This window comes from Ictalurus furcatus, chromosome 7 (genome assembly GCF_023375685.1).
Source record: "Ictalurus furcatus strain D&B chromosome 7, Billie_1.0, whole genome shotgun sequence".
Lineage (NCBI taxonomy): Eukaryota > Metazoa > Chordata > Actinopteri > Siluriformes > Ictaluridae > Ictalurus > Ictalurus furcatus.
Window position 1 is genome coordinate 6,369,738 of NC_071261.1, and position 26,550 is coordinate 6,396,287.

The 26,550-nt window shown below is 41.0% G+C and overlaps 1 protein-coding gene across 2 annotated transcripts in view; it reads left to right on the top strand.

The window, feature by feature from the left end:
- The window catches only part of b4galt2 (UDP-Gal:betaGlcNAc beta 1,4- galactosyltransferase, polypeptide 2), a 163,937-nt gene that overhangs the window by 123,759 nt on the left and 13,628 nt on the right, over positions 1-26,550 (top strand). For both annotated transcript variants that reach the window (XM_053628021.1, XM_053628023.1), the window contains 3 exons: positions 682-869; positions 9,841-9,963; positions 21,493-21,597. In XM_053628021.1, coding sequence (XP_053483996.1) covers positions 682-869; positions 9,841-9,963; positions 21,493-21,597 — 416 coding nt within the window. The remainder of the gene's footprint in view (positions 1-681; positions 870-9,840; positions 9,964-21,492; positions 21,598-26,550) is intronic.

The following is a 26,550-nucleotide window of genomic DNA, read 5'->3' on the forward strand; positions in this document are numbered from 1 at the left end:
ACTGTGTATGGCTGTTTGTGTGTGTGTGTGTGTGTGTGTGTGTGTGTGTGTGTGTGTGTGTGTGTGCGCCAGATAAAACTTTCATTTGAATTTGAATCTGGTCATATCACACAACCCCAGCATGTCCCTATAACAGCATGTCCCATCATGTTTTATTCATTACTTAAAACAGTGACACTTAGGCTGTTGGAGTGGTTCACATGGACTTGCGTTGCCAGATCTCACACACACACACACACAAAAAAGTGAATGCAGAAGTCTGTTCTCTGCCGCAATCCGGAACTCGGAAATGACAAGTTTTAACCTTGCAGCTTGATAATGAAGGCCTGCGGAATGAATCACTGTGCGTTTCTTATTACAGTGAAACGTCTTTCAGTTTATTCTGTGTATTTTCAACAGTAAACACAATACAAGTTGTCGTTTCAAATGTATGTGTTATACAGTAGAACGATCTAGAACGAAATGGTTAAGAAATGATTATGAAGCTGATCAATAAAGGCACAGACAGCTTGCAAGGAAGAAATGAGTTGGTTTAGTTTGCCCAGAGATTCTTGCGTTTAGAGAAGCACGGTTTAGACCTAGTCCAAATACATGAGCCATCAGCTAGAATAAACCCGCTCAGCCTCCTCCAGGAGCTCTTTCCACCATGAGCCTGATCTCTGGTTTTATGTTGTCTTCCAGCTTGGTGAGGACACCTTCAACCGGGCCAAGCTGCTAAACGTCGGCTATACAGAGGCTCTAAAGGATGCCGAGTATGACTGCTTCATCTTCAGCGATGTGGACCTGATCCCCATGGACGACCGCAACCTGTACCACTGCTACGACCAGCCGCGCCACTTCGCCATCGCCATGGACAAGTTCGGCTTCAGGTAACAGCAGAACAGAGCGTAACGTGCAGGGAGCGCGAGCTGTGTATAGCAAAGAGATCATTTCATTTTATTGACTGTTATAATCTTGTTGATCCTTGGGGCATGTAAAAAATATTGTTTTTCTGTTCTGCAGTTAGCTGCATAGAGTTGCCAAGAAACAGAGCGAAACTTGTTATATGTATTTGAGTATTAAATGTGTTTTCACCACACTGAGTTCTTTACAAGCATGGGGACTTTCTCTCTTCCCGGAGAGAGTGGTTTTTTTTTCCCCTTCAGTGCATGATTATAGTACCTAACTCTTCCAACTACTGTATGATTAAACTCATATCAGACATCCCTGGTAAACATTTGATGATGATCATGAAATGTTAATTAAAAAACACTGGCATCTGTTGTTAGAACCCAGTTCCAGTCAGAGTTCCAGTAGTGTCTGGCAAACTCCAGGCAGGTTCTTTTATGGTACAGTATTGGTTAAATGAAAGAAAAGGCTTTCTTCAGTTACATTTGTTCCTAAGAATTTTTTTTTTCTCATGGTTCTTTTAGAATAAAATAAGTGTGGCAACAGTTCTCCAAATGATATGATATACATCATTCCACTGTAAGGAGAATATTCTACAAATGGCACAGATTTCAAACGACTGCGAATTTCCCATCCCAGGAAATTCAGCCCAAGAGGAGACCGTGTGATGCAAAAAGATGTCTCCAAGAACGACAGAATTTCATCACAGGATCTGCTAGGAAGTCTTGCAACTGTTGGTGCATGCTTCTGTAATCTGAAAGAGGCATGCCAGGAAAAAGCCTTTGCTGTCTAAAAAGAACATTAGCACAAGACTACAGTTTGCTAATGAGCAAATAGGTAAAGACCAGGCCTTTTGGAATAATGTGATCTGGACAGACGAATCAAAGATAGAGTTGTTTGGCCATAGTAACAGCAGACATGTTTGGCGCAGACCAAAGACAGCTTTTCAGGAGAAGCACCTCATACCAACTGTGAAGCACGGTGGTGGAAATGTTATGGTTTGGGGTTGCTTCACTGCCTCAGGGACTGGACAGCTTGCATTCATTGATTCAACTATGAATTCTGCATCTTATCAAAGAGAGCTTGAAGATGATGTGAGGCCACCTGTCCGAAAGTTGAACCGAAAGTGCACCTTTCAACAGGATAGTGATGCTAAGCACACGAGCAAATCTACCAAGGAATGTCTCAAAAAGAAGAAATAGAGGGTTATGGAATGGCCGAGTGAAAGCCTGGATTTGAATCCCATTGAAATGTTGCGGGTGGATTTAAAAAGGGCAGCACATGCAAGAAAACCCTCAAACATCTTGCAACTGAAAGAATATTGCATGGAAGAGTGGAAGCCTGGTGGACAATTATGCAAAACAGCTACAAGAAGTTATTTCTGCTAAAGGGGGCAATACCAGCTTCTGAGGTCAAGCGTGTACTTACTTTTTCCACATAAGATCATCACATCTATTGATATTTCTCTTGAATAAATGATTGAAAAGGCAAATTTTCCTTGTGGGTTTGTTCAAGTGTATCAACTTTATTAATAAGCGCTGATTCAAAGAGGATCAAATGTTCGTTCGTCCAAATATGTCAAAAAAAAAAGCCAGCAATTTCCATGGGGTGTACTTCTTTTTTCAAACGACTGTATATTAAATTTTTTAAAAAAAAGATGCGTTACAATGTATCTGTACACGTACAAGTGGGTAGTAAGCAATAGTGTAGGGGAGGGGCATGCGAGTCACGCGTTCACAGACACAAGCGTTCATTTACCGAGCTGAAGGAATGGATGAAAGTTATTAACATGAAGATAGCCCACTTGTGTGTAAGCTTTAAAATCTAGGGATATTAAAGCGCTCAGGAAGGGTTTGTGAAGTTTGCATTTCAAGGGTTGATAAATACTTACCGGCGTGCCATTTTCCTTCAGCCGCAGATGCTGGTCTTCTTTACTTAAAGCCTGTCTTTTATAAGACATTTTCTTCATTACTCTTTAACAGAGCTGATTTGAACTGTAAGCGGGTTTTAAACTGGAAGGTGTTAAGGTCATTACTGTATGAGGTGATGGCTGAAAGATTACGTCTTGGCTGAATTCTCGAACAGGTCCTGTGACGTAGGTTATGTAACGTGTTCTCAGTCGGATCCTACGATGAAGATACTCCAACGATAGACACGTGATGAAAGGAAATCGCAACGGGGCTTGTGCAGAAAATGGGGTCACATAAACAAAATGATTCTTTAAACAGGGTTCGTACACGGTGATTGAATTTGGCTTTTTTTAAAATGTAAGTAGTGGAAAACCTTGAAAATAGCCATGTTTTATCTAGTGGTGCTTAAAAAGTGCTTGACTTATAAAAAGGTTAATAAATACGAATTCGGTAAATAACTGAAGTGTTTATTTTTGACAGAACACGTGTACAATACTTAATGAGAAATCTAGCGACATTTTGGGCAAGACTTAGCTACTTTCCGTAGAAGAGAATGTCCAGTACTGCCCCTCGAGCACGAGGTCCTGCTTTCCCCCCGGAGACGCACCTTTCTCTGCGGCTAACCTGTTCAGTGAGGTGCAGAGAAGAACAGCACGTTCCTTCACTTCTAACCTCCTCTCCGAGTGAATCATTTGACATGTAAATAAAGCCGAAACCGCAGCACAGCCGCCGTCTTTAACGTACGCGTGCGGTGATGAATCAGGATTTTAGCAGTGCAGTGCAGAACAGCAGCTTGGAAGAGACTGCTGGTTAACACGTAGTGTCTTAATGCGCCGCGTTTCAGTCACTATTTCATACTCGTCCCGTCGTCTGACAACGCAAACCCATAAATATGTAAATGAGTACAGCTTTATTGGAAATTCGGCTGTATTAAAATACAGTATGTGTGCACAGAGAGTAGGAGAGGAGTAAAGAGACACTAGGGAGAATGCAAATACGTCGTGATGGCGTATAATGAATATGCTAATTAGCGCATGGCGTCGTTTAGCGACTTTCTGTTGAAAGTTGTCGGAAACAGTGCTCCTGTCACTCACCTATGTTATGGTGAGAATGAAGCACTGACTAGGAAATGCAAATTTAGTCCAGCATGGCTGGAAAAGCTGCTGTATAAAATCTGGTTGTGTTTTTATTATTATTATTTATTTATTTATTTATTTATTTATTTGGAATTTAAAAAGAAGAATTAGAGAATGTGTTTGAAAAGTCCTGGAGTTTCGTTTCGACGCATCTGTACGGACATTGTTCAAAGGGAACTTGGTAGTAAGCGTCTTTTTCTGCCTTTTTGGGGTCTTTTGTTTACGTTTTGCCATTGCCGCTACTGCATTTGTAGCTATCTGATGACTTTGTGTTATCCTATGCCGTTCAGGGTAGCCGCGGTCCTACTCTGAGATTTTAATGAAACATTCCCGACGCTGCCAGAACATTCTCATCGACTGTCTTTGGTTGCAGTTAATATTTGAGGTTTGGGTAGTCTCATACGCCTTTTTTTCAACATGAGCTCTCAGGAGCAGCGTCGTCAATGTCATCATCATCCTCCTCCTCAGCTGGACACTCAAGCCGTCAATCCAAATCTCTCTATCCAATGAGAGTAAATCGCCGTTAAGCCCCGCCCACGCGTGATATTTGTGCCAGAATGGTGAAGGTAAGCTTGCGGAGCGCAAACGAAAACTCTGCCAGCGCGTTCATAAACCATGACTAGCGCAAACCGAGCTTAAAAAACTGCTAACGAAGAATGCTGTTCATTCGAAGACCATGTTTAATCTTTGCCACTGTTTTCAGTTCCAGTGTTTTTCTTCTTTCTCTTTGTTCATTTCTTGAAACGTTATGTTCAATACTTTTGGCACAAATCTAATCCCATACAAACCTGGCTTACTTCACTATACCACTGGAATTCAGGTTTTTGTTTATATATGCTCATATCATGGTTCTTTTTCCCAGCAGCAGATGGGAGCTGGGAGCTAGCTAATGCTCATCCATTATGTCAGAGTAGATTCTAGGCTCAGATCAGATTCCTGCTGTGTTTCTAACAGGCTTGTCAGTTTTCAGTCCTGAAGGGCCTCTGCATTGCAGAGTTTTGTATTCAGCATGTTTACACACACATAATTCAGCTCTACAGTTACATACCAAGTCGAATTAAATGCACTTGAGCAGTAGACAAAAGCCAAATCATCATCATACAGTAGTACTACTCTCAGAGCCAAGGTCATCTGTGACCTGCTTTTTTTAAAAATAGCAAAAGTCCAAGGAGAACATCAGTCTATAGCTGCTCACCTGCCTGCTCGACAGTGTTACTGAACAGCATGAGCTTTCCAGTCTGCATTTCATCAAGGCTCTGGGCCACAGTTCAGTTTGGCTGCAGTGTTTGCTCAGAAGGTAGACCCTTCAAGCCTTTGTGTGACTCAGCTGACAAGGTTGGGATCTGGCATTCATTAATAAGTCAGGCATCTTTTTCCAGAGCCAGTGCGCAGAAGCGGAGATGTGACTCCAAAGCCTCGATTGCACTGTTTTTGCGGCTGCGGCAGATGGACTCATTAATGTCAGTTTGTAGTCGTCGTGTGGTATGCGTGTGTAGTTTTGTACTTTTGTCCATGCCGTTGGCCGTTTTGTGTGGATGGATTTGTCTTGCTATCGTTTTCTCAGCTATTTTATAGACTTTCAGCTGTTTTTGCAATGAACAAATCAGACAAAAGCAATTGAAATAGTTCGACACAACGAATGCTTGAAGTGGTTTCACCAAATTCAACTGAAAATGCAACTCTCCAGTCTCAAAAGTATTCAACCCCCTGAACACGCACACCTACAGTGTGTGTTTTAGCCCTGGGCGAATCCCAAGCATGTACTCATGCCTGTCTTCAGTGGGTCTCTTAAGGAGATGCTCACATCATGTTTTCATCATGAAGCCTTAACTCAAGATTTTGTCTTTCCTGCATGCCTTCATAACAATGCATGACCTTTATGAATCACGCTGTCCATGTAAACAAGTATAAAGCGTCCCCATTCCATTCATGCACTCCTGTTCTGGCCCTGATTTGATAAGATCCCGCAGAAATTTGCATGTGCAGAGTCCGAATTTGCATGTGCTGTTGAATAAATTCATTAAGTTTGTGTTTATGATCATTGTTCTCGATAGCCAAGACAAGTTCATATTGGATAAAATGAAAATTACCCCACGTAATGGTAATGGTTAATGGTCTGCACTTATATAGCGCTTTTTTAACCTTAGCGGTTCCAAAGCACTCTACACTGCGTCTCATTCACACACACACTCACACACCAATGGTAGCAGAGCGGCCATGTAAGGCGCTAACTTGCCATCGGGAGCGACTTGGGGTTCAGTGTCTTGCCCAAGGACACTTTGGCATGTGGAGTCACGTGGGCCGGGAATCGAACCACCAACCCTACTATTACTGGACAACCCGCACTACCACCTGATTCACAGCCACCCAATAGCCGCCTAAAGGGTTCACAAACTTTCAAGCACCACTGTATGTGTTTGTAAAATAAATGACTCTTTGAATGATCTGGCATAATATGTGGCTAATACTGAATATACGTACAACCAACTTTAGCGTAAGGTAATAATATGTGACACATTAATACACGTGAAACTGGAATGATTTGCGCAGTGGTCCAATATTAACCGACACCCTGGAAGCTCCGCCCCCTATGCCCCCATCCCACAATAGTAATCTTTCGTCTCAATTATCCTGCTTGAAAGATGCACTGACGCAACACCCTCACTTTCTGTGGCGGTAAATTGAGAATGTTCTAAGTTTTGACGTGGCTAACATTAGACATATAGAGTATATACCCGGTGTCACAGGGGACTCCATACGTAGGAGACTATGTATGATAGTATCACGTTGGTTGAGCCTTCGTCAGTGGATGTTCGTGGACGTCCAGTTCTTCTCGGTCAGTCCACAATACTTCCAGTCTTTTTGAATTTGTTAATAAGTTTGGCGAGAGTGTCCTTTGTGATGTGCTCGCCACGTTTCCTGTTAAATTCCATCGCAACCCTGCGCCAGCTTCCCGATCCAGCCATGAGAATGATTTCAATACGTTCTTCTTCTGTCAACGGCGTTCTTAAAGGCTATCTGATAAAGAATTATATAATATAATCGAAGTATGAAATATTTTGGAAGACATTTTGCAGAAAAGTGTTAATTTCCCCTGTGTATGGAGACTTTTGGGACACGCTGTAATTAACATAATTTAACCGCTGCACCATTTATTAATCATGTCATAGAGAAATTGAGAAAAAATGTAAAACAAAATGGGGGGGGGGGGATAAAGAAGATTAACTAGGCCTGCGACAGGCTCCCAAGTGGTGCAACAGAAACACATTTGTCATGTCGTCCAGAGACTGAGTCCAAATCCTGTCCAAATCCTGACGATGCCACAGCCGTCTGTGGCTGGGAGTCCAAGAGAGCAAAATTTGCCGTGCACTCTCGATGGGAGTGCTGGAATACTCTCGCACTCTCTCTCTCTCTCTCTCTCTCTCTCGCTCTCTCTCTCGCTCTCTCGCTCTCTCGCTCTCTCTGCCCTGCCAAGGCACAGAAATACTAGCCAATCATGAGTGTCTGCGTGCTGAAGTGTGTGGAAGAGGGCAGATAGTGCTTTCCTCACACTTACCCAGTTGTTAGTTCCACTTCCGACTCATCAGTCCACAGAACATTCTCCCAAAAGTTTTCAGAATCATCAAGGTGTGTTTTGGTAAAATTCAGACGAGTCTTAATGATCTTCTGGGTTAGCAGTGGTTTTCTCCTCGTCACTCTTCCATGAATGCCATTTTTGCCCAGAGTCTTTCTGAAAGTGGAGACATGAACAGTGACCTTTATTGATGCAAGAGAGGCCTGTAGGTCCTTTGATGTTGTCCTTGGGTCTGTTGGATGAGTCATCGCTGTGCTCTTGGAGGAATTTTGGAAGGTCGACCACTTCTGGTAAGCTTCACTACTGTGCCGAGTTTTTCCGTGTGAAAATAACGTCTCTAGCTGTGGTCCTTTGGAATCCCCGAGACTTTGAAATAACCCTTCCCAGACTGATGTATTTCTGGAATTTCTTTCAATTTTGGCATAGTGTGTTACTGAGTAAGACCTTTTACCCAACTTCATGCTGTTGAAAAAGTTCTATTGAAGTGTTGATGTGATTGAACAGGGTTTGCAGTAATCAGGACTGGTTGTGTCTCGTCCAGCTGAACCCCGTTATCAATGCAGTTTCATAGATTTGGGGAATTAGTAACTATGGGGGCAAATACATTTTCAGACAGGGCCATTTGGTATTGGATAACTTTTTTTGCTTCAATAAATAACATTATCATTTAAAAACTGTATTGTGTGTTTGCTCAGGTTGCCTTTGTCTTATCTTAGACTTTGTTTTCATTTAGTGTGAGATATACACAAAAACAGAAGAAATCAGGATGGGGGCAAATACTTTTTCACACTATTGTATATACAGGGTGTTAGGGTCCAATTTCCAAACCAGTGCTTTGGGGGAAATATATAAGATTCCTTCCTCAACATCTAGTACCTGGCCCATTCTTACCATGGACCTCACCTCACATTTGAATTCAAATCTCTGCAGTTTCACAGCAAAGCGGATGAGCAGATTTTTACTGAGGTCCTTCCGATGACTCGTCAGCTCTGTTCTAGAGTCACTCTTCCCTCACTTTCCCATGTGTTTGAAGTAACTGACAGAAAAGTCCTTTTGGAGCTCAGTGGAAGTATTCAGTGGTAATTGCGCCTCAGCTTTCAGGAGCCCATGTCAGATATACTGTTAGATCTGGCTGCGAGAAACTGAGGTAGGAAGTATAGTGTAGGATGAAAGAGGGTCAGGAGGGGAATCAGATGTCATTTCAGATGCGGGATTCCACCGAGGGTGAAGTCTATCTCCCAGCTCACTCGTGCGAAACGGAATTGTGTCAAGTTCAGACGCCTCAGTTGACAGCCAGAGTCGCTTCCTTTTTGTTTTAAATCCAGGGAGGGACTTAAAGGATTATCGCCTTACATCTAACGTCAGCTCAGTGCGGAGATGTGGTGCTTAACGGCGCCTGAAAAGTATGCAGGAAATTAGTGATCAGAATGATAAGCTAACTTGTATTTCCATGTTCCCCTGAAGGCTGAAGAACGGAAGATCTATAATTGTAACATTTTTTTTTTTTATATGAACGCAAGAATAAAAAATTAAGATGTAAATCAGTCATTTTTGGAAGGCAGGTTGTTTCTGTTGACTTCTGAAGTCATTCTGTTGCTACCATTGAGATACATCATCAGTAACGATTAGCTAGACTGTTTCAGAAGCAATCATGCAAGCCCAAGCCATGACACTACCTCCACCATGTTTCACAGATGTGCTTGTATGTCCTGGATCATGAGCAGATCCTTTCTTTCTCCACATTTTGGCATTTCGATCACTTTGGTAGACGTTAATCTTGGTTCCAGAACTTCTCTGTCTCATCTCTGTATTTCTTTGCGATTTCCTGTCTGGCTTTTCGATTCTTACTGCTGTTTATTTAGCGGTTTGCAATAGGTTCTTTTTTTTTCATTATATAATCATTTCCCTTCACTGACTTTGTTCCATAATTACAAACGGTGTTTTTTCCTCAACAGGGTGGTTTATCGATATACATTTGTTTTGTTTTTCTTTCAGACCGTGGACTCTGGAGCTATGAGGCTGCAATGCTCCTTGCTGTGCCACCTCACCGCCCTATATTTTGTTTTTCTAATTAAAAATGGGGGGGAAATCACAGTAGCTTAGGAAAGGGGTTATCGTTATAACCTCAGCAGTAACTCCAAGTCTGACCTGACATTAAAAATAAAACCAGAACGAAACAAAAACATGTCATGACCTTTTCTTTGTAATGATAGTTTTTGTAGCAGTTCCTTGAAAATAGTACTTTTCCCCAGAATGCCAGTGTGTGGATTCCTGTACAGCTGGAGTAACTGCTCTGAACTGTCTGTGCCTGACTGCTTCCTTTCTCTTTCAGGTTACCGTATGCAGGGTATTTTGGAGGGGTCTCTGGCTTGAGCAAGAAGCAGTTCCTCAAAATCAACGGCTTCCCCAATGAGTACTGGGGATGGGGAGGAGAGGATGATGATATCTACAACAGGTGACCTCTTAACATGCACGTTATACTGTTTAAGCCCAACAGCTTTTTCTCGCTCCGTCTCTTAACTAATGAAGAAATCCAAAACGGACAACTGCAGCTTTATATATATATATATATATATATATATATATATATATATATATATATATATATATATATATATATATATACTACTATTTGCTGAGATTCCAGGATGTGTGTCTAGTTTAACAATTTTGAGTATTCATGTATCATGCAGAACAGTCACCCATAAAATCTACTTTGCCTACTTGTCTGCAGAGCATTGTTGCTGTTCTATAGCGCAACCTGCAGACATTTGCTGCTTTTAAATGCATGCTGGCTCGGGCCACAACATGGAGGCAGGAGAAGATGAAATGGCTTTTTCAGAACTTTCATTGTAACAAACAGCGGTATAATAAACGGCTGTGTCTCAGTATAACAAATAGCTGCTTCGGCAATGCCTCTCACCTTTGACCCCGGTCAGGTGATTGGTGAGTTGCTTCCTCCTCGGTTACTGCAGCTCATAGCACATAGACCACAGCACATACCAAAATGGACCACTCAGGGACTGCAGATAGATAGATAGATAGATAGATAGATGTACAGAGAGACGGATTGATAGCTTGATGAACAAACAGACACAGAGAGAGTCTAATGTGTCTATCTATAAACAGACAGACAGACACATAGACAGACAGATAGACAAACAAGCACACAGACAGACACAATCACGCAGACAGATGCATAGACACACTGACAGGCACATACAAGTCCCCACCGGAAGTATTGTAAAAAAAATTTTATTTTTTTGGCTATACCCTGAAGACATTTGGGTTTGAGATCAAAAGATGAATATGAGACAGTAGACAATATATGGAGATACCAGAAGACAACAGTGTTGTAGCATGTTTTGTTTTGTTAATATATTTTGCACATACTGGCAATCCGTCCGTCCATCCCCTCCAAAAGTATTGGCACAGCATGGCCGATTCTATTGTCTTCACTATGCATTGAAGACACTTGGGTTTGCAAATAACACTAAATATTGGTTGCATATCCCTTATCGACCCACTGACATCACCAAACTGCTGCATTGTTCTGTCGCGTCGCTTTTCCAGGCTTGTACTGCAGCTTCTTTCAGCACTTTCTCCCTCCAGTCTCCTCTTCAGGAGGTAAAATGCATGCTTGTGCAATGCCTCTGATAGATTTTCCCGCTTTCATCGGCTTCAAAATGGCTTGCTTTTTGCCCATAGACAGCATGTCGGTTTATCCTTTGTAACAACAAATGCAGTCTTCACAGGGCGAAACCTAGGGCTCGAACCAAGAGTGGACATTCAGAGCTATTCATTCTTTAAACAATCAATTTAAAAGGGCACACCTATTAGTCACGTGTTCCAATATTTTTGATCACCTGATCAAATGGGACGGTTCAAACAAAAGGTGCCATGTTCTAAGTTGTGTAGAAAGCCCCCCCCACACACACACACACGCACTAAGTTGCGTGTTGTATAAAAACGCTTGTATTAAAAATTTACTGCAGTGGCTTTAATGGATTACAGCATCCGGATATCCCTCGAGTGTGTTTATTCACAAGGGCTATTTTGTTTTTATAGCTGATGATAAGATGGCCGACTTTTTTTTTAAGTCTTTCTTATAGGAGTGTTAATCGTGCATGAGTATACGCTGTGCCCCTGAGGTCTAGTAAATATGGGTTCATTTATGATTCGTTCATTTATATCGCACACTTTATGGAAATTGTCTCTGTGCCTAAAAGCTTTGCCAAGAATGCTAGCCTTTCAACCTTTTTTTAAATTTATTTATTTATTTATCTTTATTTCTATTTATGCAAAAATGATCCTTGACTCTCATTTTAAATTTGTCATTGACCATGTGTCTGGAGACAGTGGTCTCACTTCTCTACAGCGCTGAAATGCAGGAAATTTCCCTCTCTCTTCTCTCCTTCTCTTCACACTCATTGTTTCCCTCCACCGCTTCCCTTCGGAAAATAGCTGGTTCGGGAGTTCCGGGGATCATCTGACATTCTGAGCAGTGTCTCACATCTTCTGCAGTGTTACTGGTCAACTGGTCAGGGTTGAAAAATACTCAAGCATCTCCCAGTTGTCTCAGCAGTAAAAAATATCCCACGTAAGGGCAGAGTCTTGAGGGAAATCTTTATTTAGCTCTGATTTTATAAAAGTTTTTTTTTTTAATAAGAAGCCATTAAATCAGGCCAGAGAGAAACATGGAGAAATATTGTTCTGCAGTGATGTCTTACTAATGCATGGCTTCAGCAGAGCGTTGAGCTGAAAGTTTGTAAAAATCCCCTGCTGGCGAATCTCTGAGGCCTGAGAGAGATGGATGAAAGCTCTGTTGTGCTTATATAATAGCCGAAGTTTGGGAGAACTTATATATATTATATGCCCTATAGTAAGTATCCTACTTTATTCACACTTAGTTTTCACACTTCTAAGGTTGCGTACTCGCTCCTCAAGCCGCGATTGGTCCATTGACGGTACTGATTACGCTTCTGGTCAAGACTACTACTTCCATTTCCGATTTCACGCGCTTCACGCCTGTCTTCTCTGCTCGATCCGGCTCCAGATTTGAAGAACCACCTGAGATTTGTATAGAAACCTCAGCACACTTTACACCACAGGAAACACGTACATACTCATGATACTTTTTTCTTCTTTTAACAATAACGGATGTCTCCTTCTCAAAGACGTATGCAATGCCCTTGGGCTGCTTTGTTCCTCAAACCTGCGTAATTCAATAAGGCGCAGCTTCTTTTTTTTTAATACACTGTGGGTAGAAAGAACCTTTTTCATAGAGCCTTTGGACCAGAATAGTTCTGAAAGAGATTGGTGGAGATGCGGGACACAGATAACTGCCCAGTAACTCTAACCTTTGTCCTGCGTCGAAGCACAGAGTTGGAAGAAAATAAGAGAATACATTTCTTTCCTGGCAAGTTTACTTATCCCCTCTAGCCATGTGCTGCAAGAAGCCGTGATTGTCTTACATGTACCTGTGTCTTGAGGAAGCGGACAGATGCCCTGGAGGGACATTTTCCTCGCCTTTTTCTCAGGAGAAAAGTGAAAGTGGCACCAGGCCCTAGTGTTGGAGAGTTTAAATGGAGTGGCAGGGGACTGGAGACAGGACACTTCTCTGGAAATTTGTGGTTGTCAGTGTGATGTGGACGGTAAGCTGAATATTTCCTGCTGTGCTCCACGTAGTCGAGTGGATTCGCTGTTGTCAGGACACACTGCAAGATTTTCTAGCGCCACACATATGGTCAATATTAGAAATTTTTTTTGCCACGACTCCAGTTATTGTGTAAGTACTAATCATCTACTTGTGACCTGATTTTTTTTTTTTTTTTCCGTACCGCTGAGAGTGACAGCTTACAAAAGGCATATCAACACACTGCCTGACTCACTGATTTCTCAGCGTGAGGCGTAGGAGTCCCCCAGGACATCCGTACAGAATGTGGACGAATCGGTAAACTCTGAGAATTAGAAAGAAATTTCCGACAGTCTCTGCGTCTTGGTGTTACAGAAATCTTGATGTAGATTTAGATCCCTAACGTGCAAGCCAGTGGCAAGGAAAACCTCCGGAGGAAACCCGACGAGGAACCAGACCCAAACGGGAACCCGTCCTCTTCTGTAAACCTCAGATAGTGCGATTATACGTTCCCCGTCCACTTTATCTACACCTGCACGTTCATGCACTTGTCTAATCAGCCAGTCACGTGGCGGCAGCGCAATGTGGTGAGTAAGAGAGAAAGTAGATGGTTCTTGGTCGTCGTTATTGATGGAGCACACCAGACTGTCTAGCTTTGCTAGTGGTCTGACCTGTGAGATTAACCATAGTGTTGTATTTGGTTTTTAGAATGGAAAGTGCGCTCAGGCTCTGCAGAACAAGATTCTGCGATCGGCTGTGAAAATAATCGCTGGCGTAGTACGAGGTGCAGACAGTATTACTGAATCATTCGCAATTGAAAAGTCCTGTAGTGGGCACTCTTCAAATCCCTTGATTGTGTTATGATGATCTCTCCTTTATAACCGCACTCTCGCTCGCGCAGTATTGCTTAAATAAGCTTTTTGTGTATTTTATTAGGTCGTTTTGTGTATTTTGTAGAGGTATTGTTTGTATTTGTCTTCCATTTTCTAAATTGTAGTGCGATCTAAAAGGCCAACCACAATGACACTGGTTTTCCGGTTTTGATAAATGGTTATTCTTCACAAGGCCTGTTATTACTCTGCTGGTATTCTTATACACGTGCCATAAAGTCCACTGGAAAACTTACTCAATTATTACTCGCATTTATGTGTTTGGTAATGGTCAGCCAAAATGTTATAATCGTGACAAATCAGTTAGTGTGTGTGTGTGTGAGAGAGAGAGAGAGAGAGAGAGAGAGAGAGAGAGAGAATACTATCCCAGCATTAGCGTGCACATTTTCAGTGTTTGTGTATGAAGTACATTCATCAGATATTTGGCAGTTGATGTGAACTAGTTAACACAAGTGCTGATTCCCTCACAGACAGACACCTCTGAACACACACACACACACACACACACACACACACACACACACACACACACACACACACACACACTGCCAGGGTCACAGTTACAGCTCAGAGAGATCAAGGTATCAGAAAGAGCAGTGGTGTTCCAGACTCGAGTATCACGTGTCCTCTGGGATATACCGGATACACATACACACACACACACACACACACACGCACACACACACATACACACACACACACACGCACACACACACAAATTTTCACAGTCACCATCTCACTAACAGAAGGGTTGCTCAATTTAACATGACCGCTCTCTCTCTTCCTCTCTCTCTTCCTCTCTCTCTTCCTCTCTCTCTTCCTCTCTCTCATGCTCTCCTCCTCTCTGTCTCTCTCTCTCATGCCCTCTCCTCCTCTCTCTCTCTCATGCACTCTTCCCCTCTCGCTCTCTCTCTCTCTCTCTCTCTCTCTCTCATGCACTCTCCTCCTCTCTGTCTCTCTCTCTCATGCCCTCTCCTCCTCTCTCTCTCTCATGCACTCTTCCCCTCTCGCTCTCTCTCTCTCTCTCTCTCTCTCTCTCTCATGCACTCTCCTCCTCTCTCTCTCTCTCATGCACTCTCCTCCACTCTCTCTCTCTCTCATGCACTCTCCTCCTCTCTCTCTCTCTCTCATGCACTCTCCTCCTCTCTCTCTCTCTCATGCACTCTCCTCCTCTCTCTCTCTCTCATGTACTCTCCTCTCTCTCTCTCTCATGCACTCTCCTCCACTCTCTCTCTCTCTCATGCACTCTCCTCCTCTCTCTCTCTCTCTCATGCACTCTCCTCTCTCTCTCTCTCTCATGCACTCTCCTCCTCTCTCTCTCTCATGCACTCTCCTCCTCTCTCTCTCTCATGCACTCTCCTCCTCTCTGTCTCTCTCTCATGCACTCTCCTCCTCTCTCTCTCTCTCTCTCATGCACTCTCCTCCTCTCTCTCTCTCATGCACTCTCCTCCTCTCTGTCTCTCTCTCATGCACTCTCCTCCTCTCTCTCTCTCTCTCATGTACTCTCCTCCTCTCTCTCTCTCTCATGCACTCTCCTCCTGTCTCTCTCTCTCTCTCTCATGCACTCTCCTCCTCTCTCTCTCTCTCTCTCTCTCTCTCTCTCTCATGTACTCTCCACCTCTCTCTCTCTCTCTCTCTCTCTCATGCACTCTCCTCCTCTCTCTCTCTCTCTCTCTCTCTCTCATGTACTCTCCACCTCTCTCTCTCTCTCTCTCTCTCTCTCTCTCTCATGTACTCTCCTCCTCTCTCTCTCTCTCTCTCTCTCTCATGCACTCATGCACTCTCCTCCTCTCTCTCTCTCTCTCTCATGTACCCTCCTCCTCTCTCTCTCTCTCTCATGTACTCTCTCTCTCTCTCTCTCTCATGCACTCTCCACCTCTCTCTCTCTCTTTCATGCACTCTCCTCCTCTCTCTCTCTCTATCTCATGCTCTCTTCTGCTCTCTCTCTCTCTCTCTCTCATGCTCTCTTCCTCTCTCTCTCTTTATCATGCTCTCTTCCTCTCTCTCTCTCATACTCTCTTCCTCTCTCTCTCTTTATCATGCTCTCTTCCTCTCTCTCTCTCTCTCTCTCATGCTCTCTTCCTCTCTCTCTCTCTCTCATGCTCTCTTCCTCTCTCTCATGCTCTCTTCCTCTCTCTCTCTCTCTCTCTCTCTCTCTCTCATGCACTCTTCCTCTCTCTCTCTCTCTCATGCTCTCTTCCTCTCTCTCTCTCTCTCATGCTCTCTTCCTCTCTCTCTCTCTCATGCTCTCTTCCTCTCTCTCTCATGCTCTCTTCCTCTCTCTCTCTCTCTCTCATGCTCTCTTCCTCTCTCTCTCTCTCTCATGCACTCTTCCTCTCTCTCTCTCATGCTCTCTTCCTCTTTCTCTCTCTCATGCTCTCTTTCTCTCTCTGTCTCTCATGCGCTCTTCCTCTCTCTCTCTCATGCTCTCTTCCTCTTCCTCTCTCTCATGCTCTCTTTCTCTCTCTGTCTCTCATGCGCTCTTCCTCTCTCTCTCTCATGCTCTCTTCCTCTTTCTCTCTCTCATGCTCTCTTTCTCTCTCTCTCATGCTCTCTTCCTCTTTCTCTCTCTCATGCTCTCTTCCTCTCTCTCTCATGCTCTCTTCCTCTCTCTGTCTCTCATGTGCTCTTCCTCTCTCTCTCTCTCATGCTCTCTCTCTCTCTCTCTCTCTCTCTCTCATGCGCTCTTCCTCGCTCTCTCTCTCATGTGCTCTTCCTCTCTCTTTCATGCTTTCTTCCTCTCTCTCACTCCCTCTCTTTTTGTGTCTGTGTTCTCTCTTCAATTTCACCCTGCTTTCATTTCAGCTCTGGCAAACGAGACATGAATCAGTTCTAATGATTCCAATTCCCTCCGACTCCATGGGTCTAATGCAATTAAGTGAACAGCGGAGCAGATTGAGAGAGACTACGTACAGAAATACACCGCAAATTCAATCAGAGAGAGAGAGAGAGAGAGAGAGAGAGAGACAGAGAGAGAGAGAGACAGAGAGAGAGAGAGAGCTCAGAATGGATATCCAGTCAACAGTATTCATTATAACTCTCACTATTCATAGGGAAATCGCAGCCTTCTCATTTCTTAAATGAGGTATCTTCGGCTTTTTAACAGCTCCAGATAATGCAGTTGTGGTGTTCGTGTTGACGTTTCATCATCTTTTTCTCCTCTTTCCATCTTTTTCTCCTCTTTCCTTCTCTTTCTCTTTATTACGGAAATACTCCAGCACTTTATACTCAAATTGCTATCCACCACATCTCTAAAATTATAGGTGATTAACACAGATAATAACATTAGTGCATTTCTCTCCGCTGAGAGAAGATTGAAAAGCCTGTTTACTCTAAATGCACTTATAATTGGAGATAAAAGGCAGTACATTTTTTAAATTTTATTTTATCCCTTTATAGTATACATTTTAATGTTATAGAATGTCCACAATACAGGTTAGTTCCTGTTGTAACATACCCTATGGCACCGATATTCTGTCATTCCCTCACCTGCTTCTGATTTTTATTTTTTTTTCTTTCTCTTGAACTTAATAAGACAGAAAATGCAGCTTGTCGTGTAATCTGTATTTTTTTTGTATTATTAACTTTGACCGAGAGAGAGAGAGGTGAGGTAACAATGAACTTGTTTCATGAACGTTCCACAATATCGAATGTAACTAAACAAAAAGAATATGTGACATTCTTTGATTAATATTTTTCTAAGAATCTATGACTACGTTTACACGGACAGCAGTGATGTAATTACTGACCTTATTCTGAATAAGACAATATTCTGATTAAGGTGTTTACATGAGTCGCTGTTAGAATACTCCTTTCATGTTCAGGTTTTACGTGTTATAGAACGTAGATGGATTAACGTCACACGTCATTATGTCCCCACGTCACGCTGTCCGACGTTCCCTCCAGAATTTCACGTATCGACTTACAGTTGGTCTTCGTTATGGAACCGTATTCAGTTTCGGGTGTTTTATTTTTAATTTTACGAACGCTTCAAGTGCGGTTAATTATTTGTCATGCCGTACGTGCAAATAGACGACTGCTTGAAGCCGTGGGCTGCGTCCCAAACCGCGTACGTACCTACTATATAGTAGCTGAGATACATGTATTTCTCCTACTATATACTGTAGTAGGTAAGTATGTGGTTTGGGACGCAACCGTGCTCTCTTGTTTGCCGTTAAACGGTCGAGCGCTGCCGTGTGTGTACGTGTCCTGTCTCACAATGCGGTGAAAACTCTCACACGACGTTAATAGTGTGATTAAGGTGTGTACATGTCTGTAACGCACGTCCATAATGCGACTAAAACAGGAATACTCCACACGTCCTTATTCCATTTGTGTTTACTTTGAGTATGACTGTAATCAGATTAAGGTCATCAGTAATCGCTGTTTACATGCTAGTTTCTTAATCAGAGTACCGTCTTAATCGGGTTCATATCGGATTATTGTTGTCCGTGTAAACGTACTGATTGACAGTGTGCATGAGCGGCCATGTCAGGCCGCATCACACCACCCCGCAGTTGATTAATGTTCTATAACACCATGTCCTGCTGTGTTTTCTCCCTTACATAACACGTGTGCTCAACAATAAAAGTCTGAGAATGACACAGACATGTGAGAAAATCTGTTCTCGTGTCATTTTATCCAACTTTTGAACCCCGGAGCAGCGCGTTTCAGACAGTCCATCATCAGCCCTAAAGCAACGTGCTTCCGGAGTTTCCTCAAGTTCTAGTTCATTGTCTCATGGAGGCTTCATGGATACCACAAATGCTCAGGGGGGGAAAAAAACAAAAACCTGTAAATAACCAGAATATTAACGGACCCGAGTCGTTAACTCACCGCTCCTCGTGCATCGCGGGACTTGTTTTGTCGTCTTTCCCTCATGAGATGTAATCAGCTGTAGAGCACATCAGAGAAGCCGAGAGAGCTGGCTGATCAGTTTGTCGAGCGTTAGAATGAATGAAGGGTTTCTCCTTTGCAGTGGTGAGACAGTTCAGCAGTGATGGGCTATTGCATAACATTAATGACATTTCTGTTGAGCGAGAACCATACGGAAAATCTCTCATCTTCACTCCATTAACCCAGTGGAATAAAGGTCACGGTTTTGACAACAAAGCTATTTTCAATATCCTCTGTTTTTCGCTAGCATGTCTCCGAAAAGGCCTGGTTTTAGGGGGACGATGTGTACCGTGCTGATCTTTTCCTTACATCTGCTATTATTATTGAAGTACACTGCAGTCAGAGATCATTAGCAATCCACTCTCTGAATAATGTATGTTTTGTTGACAACGTTCTCTAGAAATACATCCTCATACCTACCCTTGGGTTTTCTGTATAAATAAACATTTTAAGAAAGGCAGTGTGATTCCTGGAGAGAAGCCAGACTGAGAGAGCATCATTTAAGCCATTTCTACTCACTCTGACTCTGAGCTTTGTTTAATTCCACAAACAGGATTGAGCTCCATCATGACTGAAGAACTCGAAAAGTGGACATCATGACCATATGATTATTTATTTATTTATTTATTTATTTATTTATTTATTTATTTTATTAAATTTTTTTGCATATTTGCTACTGCTAACCGTGTGTGTGTGTGTGTGTGTGTGTGTTGTGGGAGGTAAACAAGGTTTTGATGAGTTTTTGGTTTGGCAATCAGTGAAAGCACTGAAACATAAATAAATAGTGATGTCAAGCTTTACTGCACTTAAAGGCAAGAGCAAATAAACATGCAGATGGGAAAATGGAAAAACAAAAAGGCTTCTAATTTGGTCGCATTTTTTCCTATTTTCGTTAAATAGGCTTTATTAACACGATGGCGCTACGTTGTATTTACGTTGCTCTACATTGCCAAAGCAATTATAATTTAATAGCTATTATGTACTGGTTAGTCCCAACTGGAGATGTAACACACACACACACACACACACACACACACACACACACCCACACATACACACACGAAATTACAATCGATATACACAAATTTCACAGTTCCTTAGTACTTGGTATGTCCCTCTCTTCCCTTAATGACCGTGTGCACGTGAGTGCTGCTATGGACTTCACAACTTTGTGTAAAACCTGACAATCCTGATGCTGTTGAGTGAAATCCTGATTATATTAATAATGGCAGTAATTGTCATCCTCTGTGGGAGATGTTTTTATAATAAGTAGAGCTGCAACAACTAATCGATAATAATCGACGCTGAAAATCTTTATGAACAAATCTCGGTCTGCGCCCGGTACGTTTACTCGTTATGTTACTTCTGTTCCGAAAACACGCTTCGGAGAGTAAATACTAAAGTTATGCCCCAAATGACGTACTGTACACTTACACTACGCACTGTGTACTCTACCGTCTAGTGCAGCGTTTCCGCGGACCCCCAGTGGTCAGTGGTGTAATTGCAGGGGATCCGTAGGAAAGTTTTCAAAATGTTTAAATAATATGATATTATTTATTTTTGTTAAATGTAACAAAACGTATTCAAATGAGATGTTTTAAAATGAATCAATTTGGTTATTCGCGTGCGTTCACAAATATCACGTTAGCTGAGATGACGATCGTTCATTGATGGATTTATTTACAAATGAAATGATAATTTGCAAAAACCTATGAGTGGTAGGCAAGTTCAGGTGTCGCAGTGATGAATAAAGTAAACAAAAGATCATTCAAATTAAATGTCACACCAACAATAATATGTAATTGAACCTGGTATTTGAACCAAATTCCCTGGGGAATGCCAGGTTCTGCCAATCAACCAGGGATTGCTAGGACTGTAGAATCAGTGCTTTCTGTGCATCCATAAAAATTAATGCATATATATATATATATATATATATATATATATATATATATATATATATATATATATATAATTTGTATAAGTATTTAAGTATTGCTTTTTATAGATGTAAAAAAAAAGCATGGAATTAAACTACAGTGCTAAATGAATAATATATATTCTGCCGTGTGTGTCTGTGTGTATTGGGTTCTTTTCAGTCTTATATAATTGGACAAAATGTTGTGTAAAGTTTATATTTGTAACACTCAGTTTGTGGATTATATTTTAAATAAATGATAAAATGATACTGGAAGTCCCCGTTGTCACCACCCCCCCCCCCCCCCCAAATCAGATTAATCGATTAATCGGAAAAATAATCGGCCAACTAATCGATTATGAAATCTATCGTTAGTTGCAGCCCTAACAGTAAGTATAACTGTGTATGGGAACACACACACATACGTATACCCACATACAACAAACAAACCAACAGACATATGAACAAGTTTTGACAGCAGAGCACATAATCATACCCGTCATTGCCTGTCCTATAGCAGCAACAGATTCAGTGGCAAGGGATGTGTCCTCTTTTAACTGGGAAAGATGTAATAATTTGTATTGGTTTCCCTGAAAAAAATATCTCATCTCTGTCTTTCTTTCTTTTCATCTCTTTCTTTCCAAGGATTACACTGAACGGGATGAAGGTGTCTCGGCCAGACGTGAGGATCGGCCGCTATAGGATGATCAAGCACGAGAGGGACAAGCACAATGAGCCCAATCCCCAGAGGTGAGCTCTGACCTTCTAACACACCACAGCATTAACACACACTGCCTGGTAGCATCCTCACTTAACCTGACTCTTTGTGGAGCCGTCATATTCCCCCCCACTCTACGTTTTCTCATATATCAGTCGGAGCATCCTGAGGCAGGTGATATATAAATGTAGCATTTTACAGGCGTTGTATGTCAACATTGGCATGTACTGTAGCTTTCCTCTGCTTTTCTGAGGAGGTGTCGGAGGGTGCTGCTTATGTAATTGTCTTTGCGGTAGGTGAACGGTAGGCTTTAAAGTGCTTACTTGTGTAATGAGCTCTGTGTAGAATGCGGAGACTTGCAACAAATATGGCTGCACCCCTGAATGAAGAGATTAGTGACTTTAATAAATAAATAAATTGGATTTATAAGGGACGCTTTGATGGGGATTATGTTTAATCTGGAATTTAGTTGATCTAAAGTAACACAGCTTATTGCCTCTAACTTCAACCTTCAAAGAGAGAGAGAGAGACAGACGGAAAATATTTTCTCTGTTTTATATTCAGTGTTCACAAAATCAAATCATAGCCTTCCATCTTTTGTTTTTGTCCATCTGTCTGTCCGTGTGTCTGTCTGTCTATCGCTCTATCTATGATGTTCTTTCACAGTATTTGCCCCTGCAGTATTACATTTTGAATGAGAAAGAGAAAGAGAGAGAGAGAATATGTTTTTATATTTTATACTCTTCTTTTTTTTTTTCTTCCAGATGATCCAACTGTAGTATTCCATCTTTCTGAGTTTTTTTTATTTGATTGCTATATAATTGTTTGTTTGTTTATTTACACTTTTGTTGTTGTTGTTTTTTATTTGTTTCCAATGTTGTTTTTCTGATTTGTTCTCACAGGTTCTCAAGGTTTGGCAAGAAAAAGGTTAATACATTAAAAAATAATAATAATAATAATAATAATAATAATAAAACCCATATCTGCTGTTTCAGTTTCAATAGAAAATTCCAGAAATGCACTAAACATTCATCATTTAAATTGCGCACTCCTGGGAAGCTTGTATTTACGAGTCGTAATTATATACGTCGGGTCCGTTCAAGTCACTTTTGGGCGGAGCAAGATGGGGGTGGTGTCTTCTCTTAATTAACTCCAAAAAAAAAAATACAGCAAGGGTTTTTTTAAACTCTGTTTCTAGAAAATGAAGAACAAAGAATCTTTTGCTTTTTTTGATGTTTTTACTCAATTTTGACGCCACTGTAAACTTTATCGCTACATATTAGTAGTAATTGTACAACCCTACAATTTAAAATCGCTTTATTGTAAATATAAAAAAAGAGAAATAATAAATTGCGCCATATAACAAACACACACTAACTGAAATCAGCTGCTGAGGCGAGCAAGAGAGAGATCACATTCACATAACTTTTATTATTATTATTATAATTATTATTATAATTGCTTTATTTTATTATTAGTTATTGTTGTTAATGTCTTATTGTGTCTAATCTATAAATTAAACTTTATCATAAATATGTACGGTATGTATAGTGTTCGGTTTCAGGCATCCACGTGAGAGAGGTTCCTAGCCCCCCAGCGGATGCCTGAAACACGATAAGGGGGTCCTACTGTATGCGCTATAGCAGTACACTAAAATTTGCGAGCGAGAGATTACCCTAATTACCACGAGGATCTCAACTTTGTTGGTAAAAAGCTGTAGATGCATTGCATTGCCTTCGTCACTGCATTGTACCTTGTTGTGATAAGTTGTTGTGATATGCGAGGAACGAAGCAGCTCACAGAGCGTGCTGTTATTGGGAATGAATCCTCTTCAGCGTCGCTAACGGTAACACTGTGGTCACATCACTCCACCCCGTCGTTGATTTTCCTGTACCAGCATGCCACATTGTGTTTCATTCTTTAGGTATTGAATAAACAATTTCAGTACACGACCAGGAGGCAATCTTTTTATTTTGTTATGAACCCATATGATGTGCTGCAGCAGATCTGAACTGTTAACCTTAAACTTGCAGTGCATATAAATTGGCATCCGTCCTTCCCGCGGTCGTTCACGCACTCGATCGTGCACGTTTATGCTGAGCTAAGTGCATTGTGCGCCTGAATAGTTCGGGTATGAATGGGTATTGATATATATATATATATATATATATATATATATATATATATATATATATATATATATATATATATTTAAAAAAAGAACCAATCAATGGCAATGGGGTTGAATATTGTGTTGCAGAGATAGATTGCTCTCAGGGAAAGAGAATGCACCGTAGAGCAGCAAATTGCAAAACAATTCCAGCGGCTGCCATAGGCAGTCAGAGGTTGGCTCGCTCCTTATCAATCCTAGATGGAGCTGTGGGTAAGAAAGCAAGACGAAAGTATGGGGCAGCCATTAAAAGTTGGCAGTGGGCTTTTCTCCACCGTTCACTGCTGACACTCGCGTTCTTTCTCTCTATTCTTCACTCTCCATTCTTGCTGTGCCTATCTATCTGTCTGACTCTCCTGTTTTCAGAGCATTATAATAAGATTTTGACCAACAGAAAAAAAAAAATTCAGTTAATCCTAATCACCAGACTAATTCGATCTATCGAGCTATTCTCTCGCTTTCTTTTACTCCTTCTGCCATCTCCAAGTGAGTGCATGGAAATAATGAGCACCACCCACTCCCATTAGCTTCATGCTAATTTTTACATGCATGCTGACACTAATGAACTCGAGCCAGCGGTTTTGCTTTCGCATTTGTTTGGGCTCAATCATGTCTCAGATAGACCACCACCACCCACCCACCCATCCATCCATACACGCTTTTACTCCCAAACAAATAAGCCTTAGTGTTCTTGGTAATCTTTGACCAGTTCTTCTTTAGGAATGCTCACTAAAATGGTTAACAGGATGTGTCAAGCAGGGTGACGCAGCATTGCACACCTTATTACTGGATGGTATTCTATTCAGCCCTGCAGTAACTTGCTCTTTTGTAATTGTCAGCATTCGTTGTAATTGCAGCTGCTTTCATATTCCTAAGACAAGTGGAAAAAGCTCGGTGTGAGGCAATTAAGTGCTGCGTGAGACAAACTCTACCATACAAATGAGCACAACCGTCTATTGAGAGGTAATAGTCAATGGAAATTGCTCATCAATTGGTGTAATTTTCCTTCTGCTCCCGCTCCGCATGGGCAATTATAGGGCTTTATCATTCTGTTGTTCTCAGCGGATGAAAAATTCAGATTGATGTCACATTCGCCACTTCTATAGCTAGTTTTCAGATTGCAGTTAGAGCGGTAGATATTAGATTTAGAATATGAGCACTTTATAATAGTATGAGTCAAAATATAGTGTGGGATGTGCAAAAAGGGATGATCACTGTTTTTTTTTGTTGTTTGTTTTTTTTTGTTTGTTTTTTGTTGTTGTTTTTTTTTAGCTGAAAGAAATCACATTTCAGATTGTTTGATATATATAATTTTTTTCTGTGGTTTTATTAAGAAAGGTGGAAATAGGAGCATGACAACTGACAGACAAAAACTGTTGTGCAAAACTTAATTTTTTTTGTTCTTTTTTTGTTTTTAAATAATGATTTTATACATCGTCGTTACTATAAGTATAGCTACTTCACAGCCACAAAGCAGTCAGACGATAAAAGATGTAATCTTACAAAATGATGAAGATTAAGCTGCAGCAGAGATCTGAGTGATATAATCACAAGTGACAAGAGTCATCAGTCACTTCAGCTGGTAACAGTATTAGCAAAAGGGAACACACCTAAATAGACATTTACACTAATGGTGCAGGGAAATGAAACATCTTGGTCAAATGCAAAATCTGGACTGAAAAATTACTACTACTACCACTATTACTACTACTATTACTACTACTACCACTATTACTACTACTACTACTACTACTACTACTACTATTACTACTACTACCACTATTACTACTACTACTACTATTACTACTACTACTACTACTACTACTACCACTATTACTACTACTACTACTACTATTACTACTACTACCACTATTACTACTACTATTACTACTACTACCACTATTACTACTACTACTACTACTACTACTACTACTACTATTACTACTACTACCACTATTACTACTACTACTATTACTACTACTACTACTACTACTACTACTACTACTATTACTACTACTACCACTATTACTACTACTACTACTACTATTACTACTACTACCACTATTACTACTACTACTATTACTACTACTACTACTACTACTACTACTACTACTACCACTATTACTACTACTACTACTACTATTACTACTACTACCACTATTACTACTACTACTATTACTACTACTACTACTACTACTACTACTATTACTACTACTACTACTACTACTACTACTACTACTACTACTATTACTACTACTACCACTATTACTACTACTACTACTACTATTACTACTACTACCACTATTACTACTACTACTATTACTACTACTACTACTACTACTACTATTACTACTACTACTACTACTACCACTATTACTACTACTACTACTACTACTACTACTACTACCACTATTACTACTACTACTACTACTATTACTACTACTACCACTATTACTACTACTACTACTGCTGTTACTACCACTACTACTATTACTACTACTATTACTACCACTACTAATATTACTGCTGTTACTACCACTACTACTATTACTACTACTACTATTACTGCTACTATTACTACCACCACAACTACTACTACTACTGTTACTACTACCATTACTATTTCTATTACTACTACTACTACTATTACTACCACTACTATTACTACTATTACTACCACTGCTGCTACTATTACTACTGTTACTACTACCACTACTATTTCTACTACTACTACGACTATTACTACTACTACTGTTACTACTACTACTACTATTACTACTACTACTACTACTACTACTACTATTTCTACCTCTAC